General features: G+C 41.4%; 1 protein-coding gene and 1 long non-coding RNA gene across 2 annotated transcripts; one reads left to right on the forward strand and one right to left on the reverse strand.

Moving 5' to 3' along the window:
* Nucleotides 1-1,016: 1,016 nt before the first annotated feature.
* Nucleotides 1,017-4,644, reverse strand: RRAD (RRAD, Ras related glycolysis inhibitor and calcium channel regulator). Its single transcript, XM_068693539.1, has 4 exons — nucleotides 4,159-4,644; nucleotides 3,974-4,047; nucleotides 3,253-3,457; nucleotides 1,017-1,921 (listed from the first exon to the last, which is right to left on the reverse strand). Exons 1-4 carry the CDS (start codon nucleotides 4,511-4,513, stop codon nucleotides 1,644-1,646), a joined length of 912 nt encoding a protein of 303 aa, XP_068549640.1. The 5' UTR covers nucleotides 4,514-4,644; the 3' UTR covers nucleotides 1,017-1,643.
* Nucleotides 4,645-4,780: 136 nt separating this feature from the next.
* On the forward strand, nucleotides 4,781-15,556 carry LOC137861921 (uncharacterized). Its single transcript, XR_011099925.1, has 2 exons — nucleotides 4,781-11,983; nucleotides 15,038-15,556. It is a non-coding gene; the product is annotated as an uncharacterized lncRNA (long non-coding RNA).
* Nucleotides 15,557-18,298: the final 2,742 nt, after the last annotated feature.

Consider the following 18,298-nt stretch of genomic DNA (forward strand, 5'->3'; position numbering starts at 1 on the left):
GATATGCAAACCAGATACTGTTTCCCACAGTACTAACTATTCCCTGATGAGTGCCCAAAGACTGGGTTAGCCTCATGGAGAGTTGTTTGTTCAAGCTCAGGGAAGCACTGTAAGGTGTAACCACTGATGCACTTTTTCTGCTGTATGGGAAAGGTCAGCTATAAAATCACATACAGATCTCCAAAGCAGTGAGAACAATCTCTCTAAATAACTGCCCTCAGCCTCAGCCGTGGGCAGAAAAAGCCAGAATGTATGGTTTATACGATTTATGAAAGAATTTAAAGATAACATATCTTATGTAGAGGAACTTCTAAAGCATATGCAGCCAGTCCAAATTATTTATTGAGGCATGACTGCTTTTTAAATTAATTAGTAGCAAAAAGGTAAAAAAAAAAAAATAAAAATTTAATTGAAACACATCAATTTTAACACAATAAAATGAACACAAAAACTGTAATAACACTGAAGGCCACAACACGCCGTAGCTGGAGCCTGCAACTCTTTCAAACAGCCTTGCCATGATGGTTTGAACTTCAAGCCATTGAAAGTTACTTACAGGCTTGTGAGTAGACAAGAAAATACTTCTCCCAGAAAGGAAAAATACACCATAACCTACAGTTACTATCACCCCCCCCCCAAAAAAAAAAAATGTGTTCAGTGGCTGTCATACAGAGATGTAAAAAGTTGAACACTACAGGTTTCAATTAATCATTGTGGAAACACATCTAACTATAGGCATCTAGAGGTCTGTTTCTGCTGGAGCTCATAAGAGAACCGGGTTGAAGATGAACAATAACATTAAGGTACTCCTTCCTGATGTGAGCTGTTGTAGTAAGGTACTCATGAAAGCAGGATTTACTTAAAGAAACTGTCTGCTGAAGAACTGGACACAGAGTATGCCCGATTCATCTCATTCTGGAACTGTCACATGTAACTCAGTTGAAGTCTGTATATAAGGTTCTGTACAGTTGAAAGAAGGTCAATATAAAAATATTGCTCCCAGTCTTTATCCAAACTATGAGAAAAGCACAGTTTATTATAACAGGAAATAATACTTTATTATAAAATCTGCATGTAAACAAGTAACGAATTAATTGAATAACAGTTAATGGAAGTGCAAATTAATTTCATAAAATGACATCTGTTCTGTATTTAACTATATATATAAATTTGTTTTACTCCCATTCTAATGTGGTTCTACTCCCCCCACCCCATATTTAAGTTTAAAAAGATTTATCATTGCTTGTTTTATACTAAAAACAGTGTACGAGCCTGCGTACAAATTTAAGTTTTGCTCTGCAAACGAGACAAGTCTATGGTGATACATATCATCATCTTTTCTTATCATTTCATCTGTTATCCACAGGACAAGAGGATATATTATATATGTACATAATGAAAGTGTGGGCATGTCAAGCCACTTATTTAGAGTAAGTTCATTTACTTGTACGCATTGAAACTTGAGCCATTTATCAATGAAGTAGACATTGTAATGTAAGTTCTGGACTTGCTTGTGCACCTTAAGGCATTAATGAGAGTCTCACTGATAACTCATTCTTATCACCATGAGGATCATCCATATACTTCAACAGTCAAATGCTTGTTCGCCTCCCATGCGTGACATCTGGCCTTGCTGAAAGCTTCTAAAGCACAGATAAGTCATGGCAAGACTTTGATTTTGCTTTGAAAGCCATCTTCTTATTGTTCTTTGCCACAATTCTCCCAAGGAATCGCTTGGCCTTTTTGCCTATGCTTTCTCTTCTTTTTGTGTTGGCCATTCTTCTAGCATTGTCTTCTTTACTGTCTTTGCGAAGTCTAATTTGCCGAACAATACCTTCAAACAGATCCTTGACGTTATGATGAAGAGCAGCTGAGGTCTCAATGAACTTGCAGTCAAACACAACGGCACAGGCCCGTCCCTCTGGATGGAAAGAAAAAAAAAGTGATGAGTGGAGACCGACATTTTCTCTTTAATATATTGTGGCAAGAACAAAAAAAAGTTTGACTTAAATAAACTGCCTTCAACATCACAAAAGAACTTTGTTACATAGTAGGAAGAATGAATATTTGCACTCATTGTTTTGCTGCAGTGTGGTCAATAATCTCACATGACCAGTGGTACTGAATATAAGACAATAGTAGTTCTACAGGCAGACCAGCCTAGTATAATTTAAGATCTAAAGCTGATAAAAGAGAGGTACTTGGATGCATGCTTGCTGTCTAATAGGAAAGTTTGTGAGGTACAGAAACTAGTTCCTATTTCTTCTGGAAGTTGTTGAGCAATTGTGCACCTCAGCCTTGCTATAGGAAATGAGTTTTCCATAGTAACTACAGTTGAAGCTGGCAGTCCAAAAGGTCATTAAACAGATTACATTGGAGGTCATGAAGCTGTAGACCAGTGGATTTGATTGGGACTGCCGTCAGAATAGATGATGCTCTGTTCACAGTGTTCCACAGGTAAGCATGCAACTCTGGAACATTGCTGCAGTGCAAGTTTCCATGTTTGCCTTGTGGTGAATAATGGCAAAGGTTTAAACCTGAGCAAAATAATGACACCTCTAGGATGGGTAAACCGTGCACTACCACAAGCCTGAAAAGAACGTGGATCTCCTGATCAAATCCAGTCAATTCCCTGTACAAGCATTTAATCATGCCATAACCAGACAGCAATAAAAAGTTCATCATTATCTGTACTCTAGTTGTAGAAATGCACCCTGGCACTAACTGAGAAAGTTCTCACTGGCCTCAGGTGTGGAACACGTACAAGGAGACTTTGTGTGAGCCTGGTCCTTCCAGCTCACCACAAATGTGATGGAATCTCTTCCAGAAAAAAAAATAAAAAAATTGTACAGTTGCTGTGGGATCACCGTTTTCATAGACTGCCTGGGTTCTGATGTGACACTCCTGTCCCTTAAAAAAACATAGCTCGGGCTATCAAACCTTGAGACTAGCAAGTGCTGCTGTGTGCTTAACATCCAGCTAAACCCTACACACAGCAGTGTGCTAAAGCTGAAGCATTGTCTCTTGCAGTGCAGTTCAGCATATGGCACTATGCACAATCACAGATCTTCCCCCACTGCCATCTCCACTGCTGCTTGTGGTACAAAGCCCCCCCTCAGTGTGAACCAGCTGGCTTGATTTCTTTGGGGTGCCTCCAATCATGTTTTTCTCCATCAAACCTGGACCAATTCTATTGATCATGATCCTCTGCCACTAATTTAGACAGCACTGTATAAATGAAGAGTAACTTACCATCAACTGAGACTTCCCGGGACCTGACCAGGTCGCTCTTATTGCCCACGAGAATAATAGGAATGTCTTCCGTTTGCCTTGCTCTTCTTAGCTGGATCCTTAGTTCAGAGGCCTTTTCAAAACTAACTTTGTCAGTCACTGAGTATACGATAATATAGGCATCGCCCATTTTCATACAGTGGTTCTGAAGCCATTGACTGTCATCCTAAAACAAAGAGTGAGAAACAGATTTATTGCATTGAAAAAGCTATTCAACACTAACTAATTATTTAGGTACTGTAAACATCTTAAAGATATTCTTTGTCGCTTTATAATGAAGAGGCAGCCAAAGTAAGCAACCTCCCAGAAGGTTTCTTAAGATTTTCTCATTTAAAATATACTACAGAACAAAATCATCGTGTTTCCAGAAATTGTATGGGGTCTGCACTGCTCAGACTGTTAATCTCTCGTTTTGCACGAATTTCCTGGGCTGCTAATGTAAGCAGCTGCTTACTGCAAGCATTAAGGGATTCGCTGTCTGAGCCTGTGCAGGTTTTTTAATTGCCTGTCTAGCTACAACAAATGGATTGCGAGAGAGAAGAAAGCGGCACGCACTGATTCTGTGTCGCCGCCTTGTAGGCGCGACACGGTGCCCACAGGCAGCCGGACACCTGGACGCGGCCGCTGTGCAGCGAAGCCCCGCGCAGCCCGCAAGGAAAAGGCACGTTCAGGCGCTCCGTACCTGCTCCCAGATATCGAACACGACCAGAGACGCCTCTTCCCCGTCGACCACGATCGATCTGTCGTACGTGTTGCCTGGAGAGGGAAAACACAGCGTTGGGGAAACGGGCGGCACCGCGGCGAGCGGCCGCTCCCCGGGCACCCCGCGCCCCCGGCCCCGGCCCCGGGGTGGCCCCGCGCCCTCACCGGCCTCCTCCGCCTCCGCGCAGTCCTCGACGCCGCCGAAGATGCGGGCCAGGCTGGTCTTGCCGACGCCGTGCTCGCCCAGCAGGATCACCTTGTAGAGCCGCCCGTCCGAGTCGCTGCCCGACGAGATGACGGAGTCGGAGGAGTCGGAGGCCCAGCTCTCCCGGTGCGCCTCGCCGGGGCTGTAGGAGGTGCAGCGCACCAGGCCGGACAGCTCGTCGTGCGGCAGGGCGGCCCGCAGGTCCCGCTCGTCCACCGGCATGCTGCGCCGGTGCAGGTGCTGGTGCGCCGCGAAGGGCATGCTGCCGCGCCGCTTCTCCAGCGAGCGGAGCTTGGCGCCGCGGTTCAGGGTCATGGGGACGCCGGGCTGCTGAGAGAAGCCGCCCCGCTCGTCCCTCGACGTGCTCCGGAGGGAGAGAGAGGAGAGAAGAGAGGAGAGGAGAGCCGGGCTTCCCCGCTGCCACAGCTCGCTGCCGGCGCTGCCGCCGCCTCGCCGCTATTTATGGCCCGGCCCGGCCCGGCCCCGCCGTGACGCGCGGCTCCCTCACAGCGCGCCCGGGGGCGGCTCCGCGCCGCTCGGCTCGGCACGGCTCGGCACCGAGCCCCGGGGAGCTGGAGCCGTGCGGAGGCGGCTGGGGGTGGGAGATGCCGCGCTGTGAGGGGGGGCGGGTGTGCCCCGGGTGTCGTGTCCCCCTCCTCCTCACCCCCACGCCCCCACTCCCCGTTTCTGAGGCTGCACCGTGTGGAGTGGGTTCAGTGGGTGATGCTGGGGGGGCGGATGATCATGGAGGTCTTTTCCAGCCGTAATCAGGCTGTGACCCTATGAAATTGCAAACGGGGCTGGCCGTGAGCCCTGCCAGGCGGCTTTCCTCAGCTCCTCACGCTCCGTGGCGTTGCCCGGGAGCGGCTCTGCTGCCTACAGCAGCCTTGGGAAACATAGCTGCACATTGGCAGTGTGCTCGGCACCGTGCTGCCGTTACTTAACGCTCAGGAGCAGGGGGTGAGAGCGCCCCTTCTAGGTGCAGTCTTGCTGCATGCGGGGCTAACGGTTTCAGAGGGCAACACAAAACATAAAGGTCAAATTCTTCCCTTCATTTCACCTGAGCAGCGAAGTGAGACAGTGAAAGTTTTATCTCTTAAGTGGCACAGTCATTACCGTGTGATCAAGTGAAGAAACGACTAACCAGATAACTATACTTGTGTCCCGAATGGCTCACCCTGGCATCACGCATACCGGTTATTATTTACCTAGCAACCCAAACATGTTAGACATTTCACAGCCAAAATAACCCTGGCTGCTGCTCCCAAAAGATTACAGCCTGGTCACTGCGGGGAAATCCCCGTGACCTTGTGTAGGGACCACTGCCATGAAAATAGTAAGTTAAAGGGTTTGTAAATCAACTGCTGCAACAAGGCTAAAGAAGGCAAGAAATAGGGCGTTGATGGAGATTAAGATGCAGACATAGGGAATAAGGTAAAGGAAAGAAAGGAATCTGTGGGGCTGGGCTGTGCAGTTGCGCAGCCAACAAAATACAGCACACTGGCTCATAAGCATCTTTTTCTTATAACATGTTGAATTTCTGAGGCTAATTAACTGCAACAAAGATAAACATGGAAAATACTGTAAAGGGGCTGACCACAGGGAATGGATTTTTTTTTTTCCTTATGAATTCCAGTGAATACTTTATTTTCAGAAGTTAATGCTGCAGTTCACGTTCTGGGGTAGGTTTGTCCCCTCTGCCCTGATAACTGCAGGTTGAAGTGTCAGTGTGGCAGTTAAAGATCACCAAGTGCTCGCAGCGAGTTCTCTCCGCCTGTCTCACAAAGCAGGAACCAAAATAGCCATGTCAGTTTAGATAGCCAGAGCTTGGTGGTTAAGAGAACTGAGTGCTGCAGTTAAATGAATAGAATTATAGAGCTTTGATCAACATTTTAAATCATATTTAAACAAGTTATGGTTAGCATTTGAAATGCACCAGGGTTACTTAATTTGGATAAACTGGAATCTACCAAACCATCTTGATTAATCTATATTTATATACAGTCAAGTGGGTAAATATACTTTCAGAATTGTTTTTTCTTCAGTTAACTTTATGAATTTGAATGTCTCTGCCTAAAATCCTTGCCCAAAAATACTCTGTTTGATTTTAAGAGTTTTTTGGACCTGTCTTTCCTGCTGACTTTACTGTGTGTCACGGTCAAATTTTAGAAGATGAAATATAAAGTGGAGGTATTTTTAATTCTTTACTGTGTGGAAGAAGGGAAATCTGGGAGGCATTGGAACTAAATATACTGTGCTGCTTTTATGCCACATGTAGCATTACTGGTTGAAACCAAACTAAAAATGGGATTTTCAGTGACAGGACTTTAAAAATGCCATTTTTTTATTCCAGGTCTTTTGCTGATGAACATTATGAATATTTTAATGATGTAAATGCAAGATAGAGCCCCCATAAGCCAAAAAAATAACAAGAAAGGCATATATAAAAATGCTAAACACAAACTTGAAGAGAACAGCTTTTCAGTAGGAAAAGAGGCTGAAAGTAATAATAATAATAACAATAATAATAAAATAATAGAAATCATACATGACTGTGTGGCAAACACTTTTTTTATGCCAGCACCCAGGTACAACTAATGAATTATTGCTTACAGAATAGCAGCAGGGTTACAGGATACTACTCAGGATCTGGCACTGGGTTCTCTGCAAGTTGTCCTTTAGCGGAAAGTGAGATGGCCTTGGATTAGGTCCCTGGGGCTTCGCTTGTTCCTAGAGGGAGGGCTACAAGTTGTTCGGAGAAGCGCTGTGCCAAGGCAGTGAGGTCTGTTCTCATCTGCCGCGGGATCTGTGCCTGGAACCAGAGAGGGGGGAGATCACAGGGGTCACGTAGCTGGTTTATCTCCCTTGATCTTCATAGATCCAGCTATTTTGTGAAGTTGGGAAGAATTAACAGATAGTTCAGGTTAATCACTTGAGACATATAACATGCTTCTTCACATACCGTGTAATTCTGTTTGTTATTATTACCATATATTCATGTATACATTACTGTGGCACATAATGATTTCAGTGGGATGCATGAGACCACACAGGCCTGAAATGCTGATCTTAGTTTCTCTGAAGGGTTTTCAGATCCAATTCTATTTCAGCTGCCCTCTATTTCCACTTCTACTTGATTCTGCTTCTAACATATAGTAACTGTAATTTATTTCAATGTAAAAGAAATTCTAATGTCTTATTTTTCTACTTTTATTTTGCATTATTCTAGCTGCTACTGGTCTAAGATCTGTTTTAATTAAACGAGTGTTTCTGGCACACATAGTACTTGATATTTTTAGTAAGCCTAATTTACTGTTCCTTATGTATTGAAATGGAAACAGGAAATTTTATAATTTCTTTCCATTTTATGTACAGCCAGACCTGGAGTCTATCAATGCTGAAGGTAAAAGTCCACTCTAGCCAGCATGATTGATTGGAAGTGCAATGAATTGGGGTTATCAGTGCAGCAGCAGTACCATCTGCGGTTCTTGAGTTCCAGGTGGTTCCTGCGCAGTTCAGGTGACTGTTCCCTGCAGCAGCTATGTCATATAACCAGCAGCAGAGCTGCAGTCAGGGGCCGCTGTCTGTCCAGATCCTTGTGATGGGAAGGAATAAGGCTTAATGAAAGAATTTGCCTCATGCAAATCTTGCTGAGGCCAGAAACACTTGGTCCCAAGTACCCAGGTCAACTACATCCTAATTGTCAGGGTGTTCTGGGATCCTGGAGGAACCACTGGAACCCCCCATTTATGAATCAATCCTAAAGCTTCACTTTTACTTGGCTACCCAGCATCTGTGGTGTGTGTCCTGCAGTTTTCACAGAAGAACTTAATCTGGCACTCACAAGGAAAGGAACATTGATGTCCTATATTATGGGGACCTGAGCACAAAGCTCTAAAAATGTCTATCATTTTGTTTCTTTTGGTTTCATTTCATCCTTGTATGGTTTTCATTTTCCTTATTTCAATTGCCTTTCACTTAAAGTACCTTTTCTTTGTATTTTACTGTTGTAGCATGTCCTGCTTCTTTTTTTATTTTGTTATCTCATTCTTCTTCTTTTTTTCCCTTTTTATCCCATTCAGTTTTTCTCTAGCTTTTGAGAAGTGGCAATGTTCACTTTTAATGCACTCTATTGGCCTCAGTACTTTTCATCATATGGAAAATGTAAAACATGCAGTCTGATCCTGTTGTTCCAGTTATTTATTACTGGGGTAATAAAGCTTGTGGTTGGAGTTTCTTTTTGCTATATTAGGTGCAGAGTGCATTTCATGGTCTAAATGCCTAAGCACGTATAACCTAACACCCAGCTCCCCTCCCCTTTGACTGTTCAGATGGAAAAGCAGAATTTGGAGTTGGAATTAACTGTATGTGATTCTGTCTCATCAGTGTTTGTTCAAAGTCAGACATCATATTTTAAATAGTATTTATACTTTTTACATCTAATGAGTGTTACCACTGAATTCCAGTTTTTGTTGTAGTTACTGTCATGCATTGGAATTGTTTCACTTTTGGTTAGGAATAATAGAAATATTATGAACAGCCCAAAGACTGGATTAGCAGCATGAGGTTTGAGAGAAAATACTGTTCTCAGCTTGGCTCTACATTGGAGGTCATGCATTTCTCTTCTTACTTTTCAGCTCATCTGCACTGCCTCAAGTCTAATTAATCAGCCATTATGTGGGTGAAGTTATTTCTACAAAAACTGTAGAGAATCCACAAAGGTCTGTTCTTGCCAAGTTACATGAAGCATTACTCCTGCAGAAGCCTGAGTCTGGCTACCTCCCAAATACCTGGACTAAAAAAGAAATAGCAGTGTTATTTATTATTATTTTAATTACAGAACTGACAGACTAAAGCCAGTGGGAAAAGAGACAGAAGCAGCAGTAGGAAATGTGGTTTTTGTTTGTTTGTTTGTTGTGTTTGTTTGTTTGTTTGTTTTTAATTCAAGCAAGATAGAAACAGTTGCAGGAAAAATGAACAAAAGACTCTTTCCTTACCCTACATTTTTTAGTATAGTGAAAATATGGTCTCAAGCCCTCCTCTCCATAGTCCTGTGATTTTACATATACTTGTGTGCACTGAGCATGTACAGACTAACCAGTGCAGCTATGGGGCTGTATGCACATATGTATTAGACTTTTTCATGTGTAGCATATAGTATATCACATTATCTTATGGTTATTATCTAGTGGTATAAAAGTAGGCCACAGTTTGACCTGTACAAATGACCAGCAGTGGTGAAGCATTAGTTTGTCTGTCTGAAATCCCGATGAATGTCACATCTATGCTGAACATGCGTTTGGATGTTCGCAAGGTAGGGCAGCACACCACTTTGGCCAAGGAGCCATGCTTGTTCTCATAATTACTCTTGCAATTAACACAGCTGATATTTTTGACTGAGTAGTGATAGCCATGAATTGGGGCTGCAACAATGAGATGTGAGAAATATGAGCTCTGGAGTCAATAGAAATTGACATAGTGTAGAAAGCTCACTTATAGTGTCAAGGGGGAAATGGAAACAGAAACCTAATTAAGCAGTTATTGTATCTACAAAATTAATCAGAAGTTGGTTCCTTTCACAGTTACTGTTTTCTCTCAGCTCCAGACCAGAAATTCTTGAGCTCACTGATAGGCACTGAAAAATAATGTGGTTCCATTTGCATTTTTCAGATATAGCATAGAATAGGTAAATTGTAAATCTGTTGCTTGCAACATAAAGCAAATGCCTCTTTCTGAAACTCTTGTAAAAGATTGCAAAAAATAACTTGGGATAAGAATAATTGGAAATGTACTTCATCTTCCTGCTACTCTGAATTTCTCACTGCTTTGAGTAATCTCAAAAGCTTCCAGTACTTGATAAACCTCATGGCCAGCTGGGCCAAGTGAATCACTCCTCTGAAAAAAAAGAAGTTGCACAAGTGGCATATCTAATTTCATTTTTGCCTGTGCAGTTCCACAGCTTCTTTTTGACAGAGCGCACCACACTATTAGTTAACTATCATGTTACTATGTACTGGGGAATATCGTTCTGTCTGAATCTTAACTTCAAATTTGCACTGATTTTTAGTTTCTTGGATTCGGTTTTATTTCTTACCAATACCATAACCACTTGTGCTCTACCATGCTACAGCTACAAGAGTCAGAATTCAGATGCCACCTTAGTTTCCCCAGTCACTAGTAAACACACTCAATAGCACGTAGTATGTCTGATCAGCTGTTTGCTCCTATTGAATTTCAAGTTTGGAGTAAAATCAGAACATGACCTAAGATATTTCCATAATTATTTTATTTTATCACCCCCAATTCCTCTTTTTTACAGTATTAAATTTGTCATGGTCAATGTGTGTGTGTGACACACACCGTCCATCCATGAATGGAATGCTAAATATCCTGTTACAATTCCTGTGGGATGTGTACTCCTTAGTGTGGATTTCAGAGGCCCCTTACAAGACATGTCTAGAAGTCTGATACCATGAAAAAGCTTCTGAATTTACACCTTGCAACAGACAGTTGGTTTAAAGAGTGGGCAACATAAATGGCTGTTTGGCTGTCCTGCTAAGAAGTACATAGTGGTAAGGAAGCAAATTGCAATGTAAGATTTATTGTTTACCAGCAGTAGCTCTTGGCAAGAGGAATGGATCTATTTACAATAACAAATTAAGGGAGTTGTACTGGGTCAGACTCAATTTACATTCAGTTTCCAGCAGCTGTCAGTAGCGGATATCTAAAGAAGAATAGACAATAAGAACATGATAAACACAGCTAAAACTCCCCCTGTACTCCTGCCAGGCTAAAACTATTCCTTTTGTTCAGAGGCCCTTGATGTATTTTTTCTACATACTTTTCTAATTGCCTTTTAATTCATGTAGGTTTTTGATACCCTGCAACACCCTCTGTTACTGTATAGTGAGGTAGAAAAGAAATTTTCCCTCATCTTCATAATGTAATGATTTTATAGCTTCCTTTAGAAATTTTATCTCAGTGCAAGAACCTTGTGTATTCAGTCATTCATTGCATAAAAACAATCCCTACTTGCTCTTCTCTGTATATTTTCTATTTCTAATACATTTTTAGAAGTCATGGAACAAGAATCACAGGTTATTCAAATTGCAGATGAGCATGGACTTTTGTAGTAGGGAGAGATGCTTCCTGCTTTGTTTTTTAGTCCTGAGAACTCTATCAACCACTTACTCTTTGTCAACTGAGCAGTGAGTAACATTTTCATGGGCCTGCTGCAATTCTCTTTTATTGAGGAACTAATATTTAATAGCCAGGAAACTGGTTAGAAAACAGACTAAAGCTACTCTTGGCAACCTGCAGAGCCCATTTCTTCCATATGCCTGCAGAGCATGGTCTTCCGGATTTGCCTGTTAGCAAGCATCTTCCACTTAGTAATGCAGAAACATTGCAGAAAGTTGCAGAAGGAAAAACATAGCTGTAAGGGAAAACTTCTCTGCAGCAAGAGATTACAGTGAGGGTGCCAGGAGCACAGCAGATTGTGTCAGTGATGAGGCATTGGTTATGTTTCAACACATTACAGAGATACCAAAGGAAAGAAGATTTGGAAATAAGGGAACCGAAAATCTGGATTATATCTAAGTAATAAATAATCACAGTTAAATCACTGTGTTACAGATGCTTCCATGAATATGACAGGTGAACAAGGAAAAGTCTCCTTGCAATGGAAACCCAAAACTAGGAGCAAGCCTGTTGACCTCTGAGGAAATAAACAACATGCTTGCAGCACTAAGAGGCACATAGATCTGTCACTGAGGAAAGGCAGAGGTAAGGCAGAAGCACAATTTATAATGTTAATGACAATATAGAGTATAAAACCTTAACTGTGCTGCCCTCTTCTGTATATTAGATAAGGGAAAAGGACAGGGATTTTTAAATCTGTCTTTTCTTACACAGAGAACTTTAGTTTCGTGTCCAGATGTGCATTTACAATGCTTAGAATAGCTGCATCTTATATAAGGCTCCAGGTAGTGAGTGGTGGTGACCAGAATTAAAACATAGCTGTCCTTTTGCTTTAGGTGACGCAGTCTGATCTTGTTTCCCATGTAGGGAAAACTCCATTTCCCTTTCATTTCAAGAAATAAAAAAGCTTGAAGCCAAGACAAAAACTGACACTCACGGGGGAGACTTACAGATTTGAATTAGAAAGGCTTTACACTTCTTTATAAACCAGTGCTGAATTTATGGTTGTCTTCTCCTGTGGTGAGTGATGTCATGGAATCATTCATGTAAGATATGTAGGCATTTGGGTGTGAGAGATGTTAGCAACTGTTCCAGGAGAAACTCAGAATTTGTCTGGTTGGAATGTGCTGAGTTTGGCAAATTCCACATTTGCGTAACAACAGTAATAGGCATCTCTGCTTTTTGAAAATGTCTCATTTCCTGCTTTGCCTCTGCTGCTATTTATGATATTCTGATGAAGACCTCCAAAATTGTTATTGTAGAGATATACTGGAATTGTATCGACTTCATTATTTTCACTTGAACTTATCAAAATTCTTTCTGATTTCATTCTCGAAAAAAAACGTAGGAATAATGATGTAATTCATTATCTACCAGTTTCTCTCCAAGAAGTGTACGATGATCAAGATCCAGGCTCATGATAAACTACAAACAACAAGTGCAAATGTAAACTGAGATAACAGAATGATACAAAATGTGTACCCTATATAAAGAGGGTTATAGGACACTACAGACATTAAAAACATTATTTTATAAAGGAAATGAGACATCCCAAATGATGTTCTTCCATCAAGAATATTCTACACCCAAACCAGTTGCAGTGAAGCAGATAAGATTATTATTTTTTTTCCCATTCATCTTATTACTCACAGAATCAATACTTCGGTACCACATCTAGTGAATACCATGTCCTCAAATCTTTGGAGAGGCAGTGATATGCTGAGCTGCTGATCACATGGGGGAATTGCCAGGGAATTATTGCTCATGCTCTCAATCTCTGCATGTCTCATGCTTGGGGGCAGAGCTCCCTGTCAGGGATTTCTTTGACAGGCATATTACAATGTAAATCTTTGGGCCTTAGGCATTTAAAATTGTCTTTCTTAATTTTCCAAATCATCAAAGCTACCTATATTCAAAGAAGGACTCGGTAATCATCACATTCTCTGGTGGTCATGAAATTCAGCAATTTCTTTGCCTTTCATGGCATTTTTCCTAGTTTACAGTTTTGGAAATGAGATCAGAATCAGGCCTTGACAGTCTTTCCCCTTCTCTACACTTACTCACAGCAGTAATTAACATTAACCAGGCAAACACTTCCTTGTCATCAGAGTCTTACGTCAAAAGCATCAGGTCTGTGATTTCACTGCCTGCTCGTGTGCCCAGGGCTGTGAAGGAGAAACGCTCTTTATTCAGCTGTTAATGTCAAAAAGAATATGATGAATACAGTAAATTGCATTTCTTCAAAGGCTTTTTCTTTTCACACTCACCCTGCCCTCTGCATAATCCTTTCATAATCTTTACCCAAGAAAGGGCCATATATTTGCATTACTCCTCTGCTCGAGCACATCAGCACCACCAGAATCATTCAGATGAATCTACAGCCTTCTAAGGTAACAGCAGCATGTAGCTAGGCAACAAAGAAAGAATATAGTATTTTTTCAGGAAGGAGGGCTTTTCTAGATGATCTCATACAGATGCAGTGCTTTTTGCCTTATAAGAAGAAAACTGTTCATTGGAGAAATGAGTCTGTTATCCTGTCATCATCAAGACATATCGATATATAGGCTTCCCTTGATGAGCGCTGAAAGAAGATAACAAGGCATCATATAATGTACTTATTTATTTCTCTGTATTTATTACATATTTGTAATTTGATTTACAAAAGCTGAAAACCACAAATGATTTTATGGCAGATTTCTTTAACCATCATCCAAATTAAAATGGAATGCTTCAATAATTACCAAATCAGCTGAAATAAATTGTATCTCAGTTCAGTGGAAATTGTGTCAGCATTGAAAAAGAGATTTTGTGCATGGAAAAGGCATCCTGTTATATGTGCAGTCCATCACTGTATGTTGCGACAGAGTGCTTGTGAGTGGTGCACACTGATTTTAGGAATCTGAACAGATTCAGCTGACTGAAAACCAAAAAATGGATCTGGACTAACGGATACAGCACAGGCACTGGGTGCCTGTGTACCCCAGGCAGAGAAGTGGGCTGAGTAGCTCCCCATCTGACAGGTACAGTCTGGCTCACAGAGAATTATGAGGTGCCAAGACAGTTTCTGCTGTGTTGTGGCAGCAGGAACTCAGGTTCTGGATAAAGACATTTGCCCCTATTTCTCAGTGGGGTTTGTGGTAGTAGGGTCTCAGGACAGCCACTGACCAATGTGAAATCGTAGCACCATCTACTGGGGTAAGGCTAACCTGAGCATCATCGCAGTCCACGATCACATCTGATCTGGCAAGTGGACATCACTTTCAGCTATCCCGTTTCCAATTTCTACATCACACTAATTTGACAATTTGTCTGTACTGTAATTTTACTTGCAGAGCTGTCAAATCTTGTTTGACAGTCTGAGTGCAGCAGTGCAGCCTGCATGGCTGGGACAGGTTGTATACAGCAGTGGCACGAAACCCAACGAGTGCCAGAAAAACATTCTCCATGGAGCAGGGAGTCCCTCTCAAATTGTCCATGTTTGTGAAAGAACATGATCTGTACATTGCCGTTTTTGTGGCACGTATTTTTTCTGGTACAGACCTCAATGTAGCTGATCAGAGAGACATTACATCACAGTCTTGGCAGCTTTCACGTATGCATTTCCTCTTTTTGGCATGTTATTTTATTTGTATATTCCAGAGCCTGTTCTGTGGGATCATTTCCATTCTCCCCAGCTGGACTGAGCCACAATTCATACTGTGTTGTCTCTTTCATCTCTTCATTCTTTGTGGTGTAACAGGGATCGCCCAGTTAGGCATTCAAGCCATAAAAGACACAACTTATTTGGAGCCAGTGAAAGACTCAAGCAGCTTTTAAGAGGATGAAGACTGGATGTCAGGAGAAGGCATGCCATCTTCATAACGTTCATAACAAAGTTTCTGCAGTTGTAAACATTAGTAGAATATGTTGCAAGTATTAAACTAGTGTGTATACAATCTGCATCTAAGCCAGTGTTTATTTGTTGAGAAAAAAAAAAAAAAAAAGGAAAATTATTAATTGTATGGCCTGTTAACTACTTGAGTATATCTGCGGAACTGAATGCTTAGACTGTAGATGAACTGAAATGTGTGCATGCAAATGGTATATGCATTTGAAATAAAGCTGTCGAGATTGAGGTTAAAGCTAATAAAACGTTTACTTTTTGTTTGCAAAATAAAATGAACTCTCCTCTTTTTTTTGCTAGGGATGGTCCAATATTCTTCTTGCCAACAAAAATAAATATCTGACAAGACTTCATCAGTTATATGCTAAAAATATAATCCAGAGTATTAAAACTGTCAGTTTGCAGGATCAGACCCAGAATGGTGAGTTTGAAGGGAAAGGGAAGATGTTTTTAAATAACAGATCCTATTTCAAGCTCCTAATCAATTTTTGTCAATAGTAAGAATCATTAATAAACTAGGATTTGACCGTCTTTTTTCATTATTGACTTATGTCTTTAAAAAAAAACAAAAACTTCCAAAATGTATTGTTATGAAAATAAGTCCGTACAAATTTGTACAGAAACAATTTATGTAACTCATTCCTAATCATTATCTTCTGTCCACCTCAAAAATAATTGTGTTCTTTAAAAAGTTGGCTGCACTGATAAAAAAACTTTATTTTCAGATTTTTGGTAGTAAAACTAGTTTTGTTCTATTAAAACAGGAGAAAATTGAATATGTTGGCATTTACTGGTTTTCCCTGCAAGTGTTTCAGACTATGTGGATGATATATTTGTCAGAGTGACAAAAACAAATATTGCTGCTTAGGTACCTTCACAATCCTTAGACAGAGCATGTGCCAACTCTTCCATTAGCAAAAGTGTAGAGAAATAAAGCTGCCAGACATCCTGGGGTTAAGCAAATTGCTGACAATGTACTGAGGTTATTTTGGTCAAAGACATGTGTGACACATCAGATGGGAACCCAGATGAAACTAATTTGGGTAGGTCAGGAAAAAAAGTGCTATGATAAACCATCATCCCAAAACTACATGAAAATAACAGAGAGAATCATATCCAGATGAGAGAGTTTGGCAGTCTTGGAAGACTTGTTGCTTGGGTCTTCCTGCTTGGCCCAGTGTGGGCACAGCTGCCATCCACACTCTCTTTGGCCACTGTAGTTATGGTTTTGGCAAAGTGTGCATCTCTCTTTGTCAAATTAAAGCATTAGTTTTACATAGATACTTGTCCTCCTGCTCTTCTTTTCTCCTGCTGCTGTTTGGGAGGAAGGCACTTGGATTTATCTACAGTAGGACAGCAAAGGCTTTCCTGTTACCTGCTGCAGTGTGAGGGCACTTGGGATGGGCTGTGTAACAGCCCAGTAAGAGAGAGTAGAGGGAAGAGAAATCCAGGGTGAATCTCATAGCTTGTTTCACATTGCTGTATCACCCTTCCTGATACTACCACCACACAGGACTCAGAAGGGTGGGAGATGCCTAGCATGAAGTCATGGAAGCTAACTCAGTCCCCCTCCAAATGGGAGGTCACAGCCTCCAGCAAGCAGCTGTAGGAACTCATGGATCTCCATGTTGCCACAGGTTGAGGCTGAGGGCATCCCCAGATACGGGTAGCACAGTGAGGTATTGTATGGCCCTACACTTTCTTATCTTTCTCTTTTCCTCACAAAGCTCCAGGGCAGCATCTGCTCCCAATTCCAATGTTATATTTATTCCACAGACATGATGGAAATTATCTTCTGTGCTGTTCTCTCCCTCCAACCCTGTGCATGGAGCTGAGCTTAAGGCAGGAGCCAGGGACTTTTAACTTCTAAAGAGCATGGCTGTGGTATCTGAGTCTTGTGTGTGCTGCAGTAAGATGCTGAAAAGCACCAAAAAGGATGAGACAACTGGCAAATTACTCAGTGACCCTGATGAGTGTGTGGAATGAAGCTGGGACAGCAGGGTTTCCAACTGTCCAAACAAACAGGATGTTTTTACCACTGCAGACAGGGCTGTTCCTTTCATTCACAAAGTAGAGTTAAACAGTGGAGATAACCTGCCACAGGATGCAAAAGTTCTTTACAGGTAAGACATGAAGTAAGAAGTACATGAACAGAATAAAAAGTACACGAGAAAGTTACAGAACTTGGCAGCATATATATTCTGCAACTACTGAAGTCCACTGAACAAAATGAGGGCTCCTTGCTACTTGTATGTTTGGTAAAAATGTTTCATACCTTCAGTATCTCATGGAAGGAAAAAAGGTTTTATGTGCTTTCTGTTAAATGTTGCTGCAAATGGTTGTGAGGCACACTAGCAGACTTAGATACACAGGTAATAGCCTCAATTTCCCCTGTTTTTTTCTCTTTGTTGATACTTTCCATAGTAACATTTGAAAGATTTTGCTATAAACATTACTTTTGTTTAAGGAAAAAAGTTGAGTCTGCCACTAGTTCAGTCTGTATTTATGCCAAACTGCATTTCATAAGGGAGAGGAAAGTGGTATAGTTATCTGCTTGACAGGCTAAAGGGAAATGTTTTTAACAGCTATTAAAAAGAAAAAAATTGTAAAACATGTAGTTTATAATTCAATGCTCCAGGGGGAGATTCTTATCAAAGCACTTTATTGATGTAAACACATCAATCTTGAACATGACTGGAAGACCAAAATAACATTTTATTTTTTTTACTAACTGTTCCCAGTGTGTAGTACACATTGCTCCATGCAAGGAACAGGGGAAATATTGTCCTCTTAAGTGCAAAGTTATTCCTGTCACTTCTATGGACAGTTCAGTTGCATCTCTGGATACAAAGCTGCTGAAATGTTTTCTAGCTGCTCATAATGAAACTGGGGGATGAAGAGTCTTCAGATTGCTGGTACCGGACAGCAGTGACTGTATGAGAGCAGCTAGAAAGTCTTGTTTCCTCCCAGGGGGCAGGATAGTGCGTGCAGGCCTGAGTACGTGCAGAGTGGCAGAG

The sequence above is a fragment of the Anas acuta genome, chromosome 10, assembly GCF_963932015.1.
Source record: "Anas acuta chromosome 10, bAnaAcu1.1, whole genome shotgun sequence".
NCBI lineage: Eukaryota > Metazoa > Chordata > Aves > Anseriformes > Anatidae > Anas > Anas acuta.

Bases quoted from the DNA above. Each gene is read 5' to 3' on its own strand.
- RRAD (XM_068693539.1), bottom strand. From the start codon at position 4,513: ATGACCCTGAACCGCGGCGCCAAGCTCCGCTCGCTGGAGAAGCGGCGC. The intron at 3,458-3,973 runs GTACGGAGCGCC...TCTTTGTTTTAG, and splicing joins TGTTCGATATCTGGGAGCAG to GATGACAGTCAATGGCTTCA. The intron at 1,922-3,252 runs GTAAGTTACTCT...CTTTCCATCCAG, and splicing joins CCGGGAAGTCTCAGTTGATG to AGGGACGGGCCTGTGCCGTT.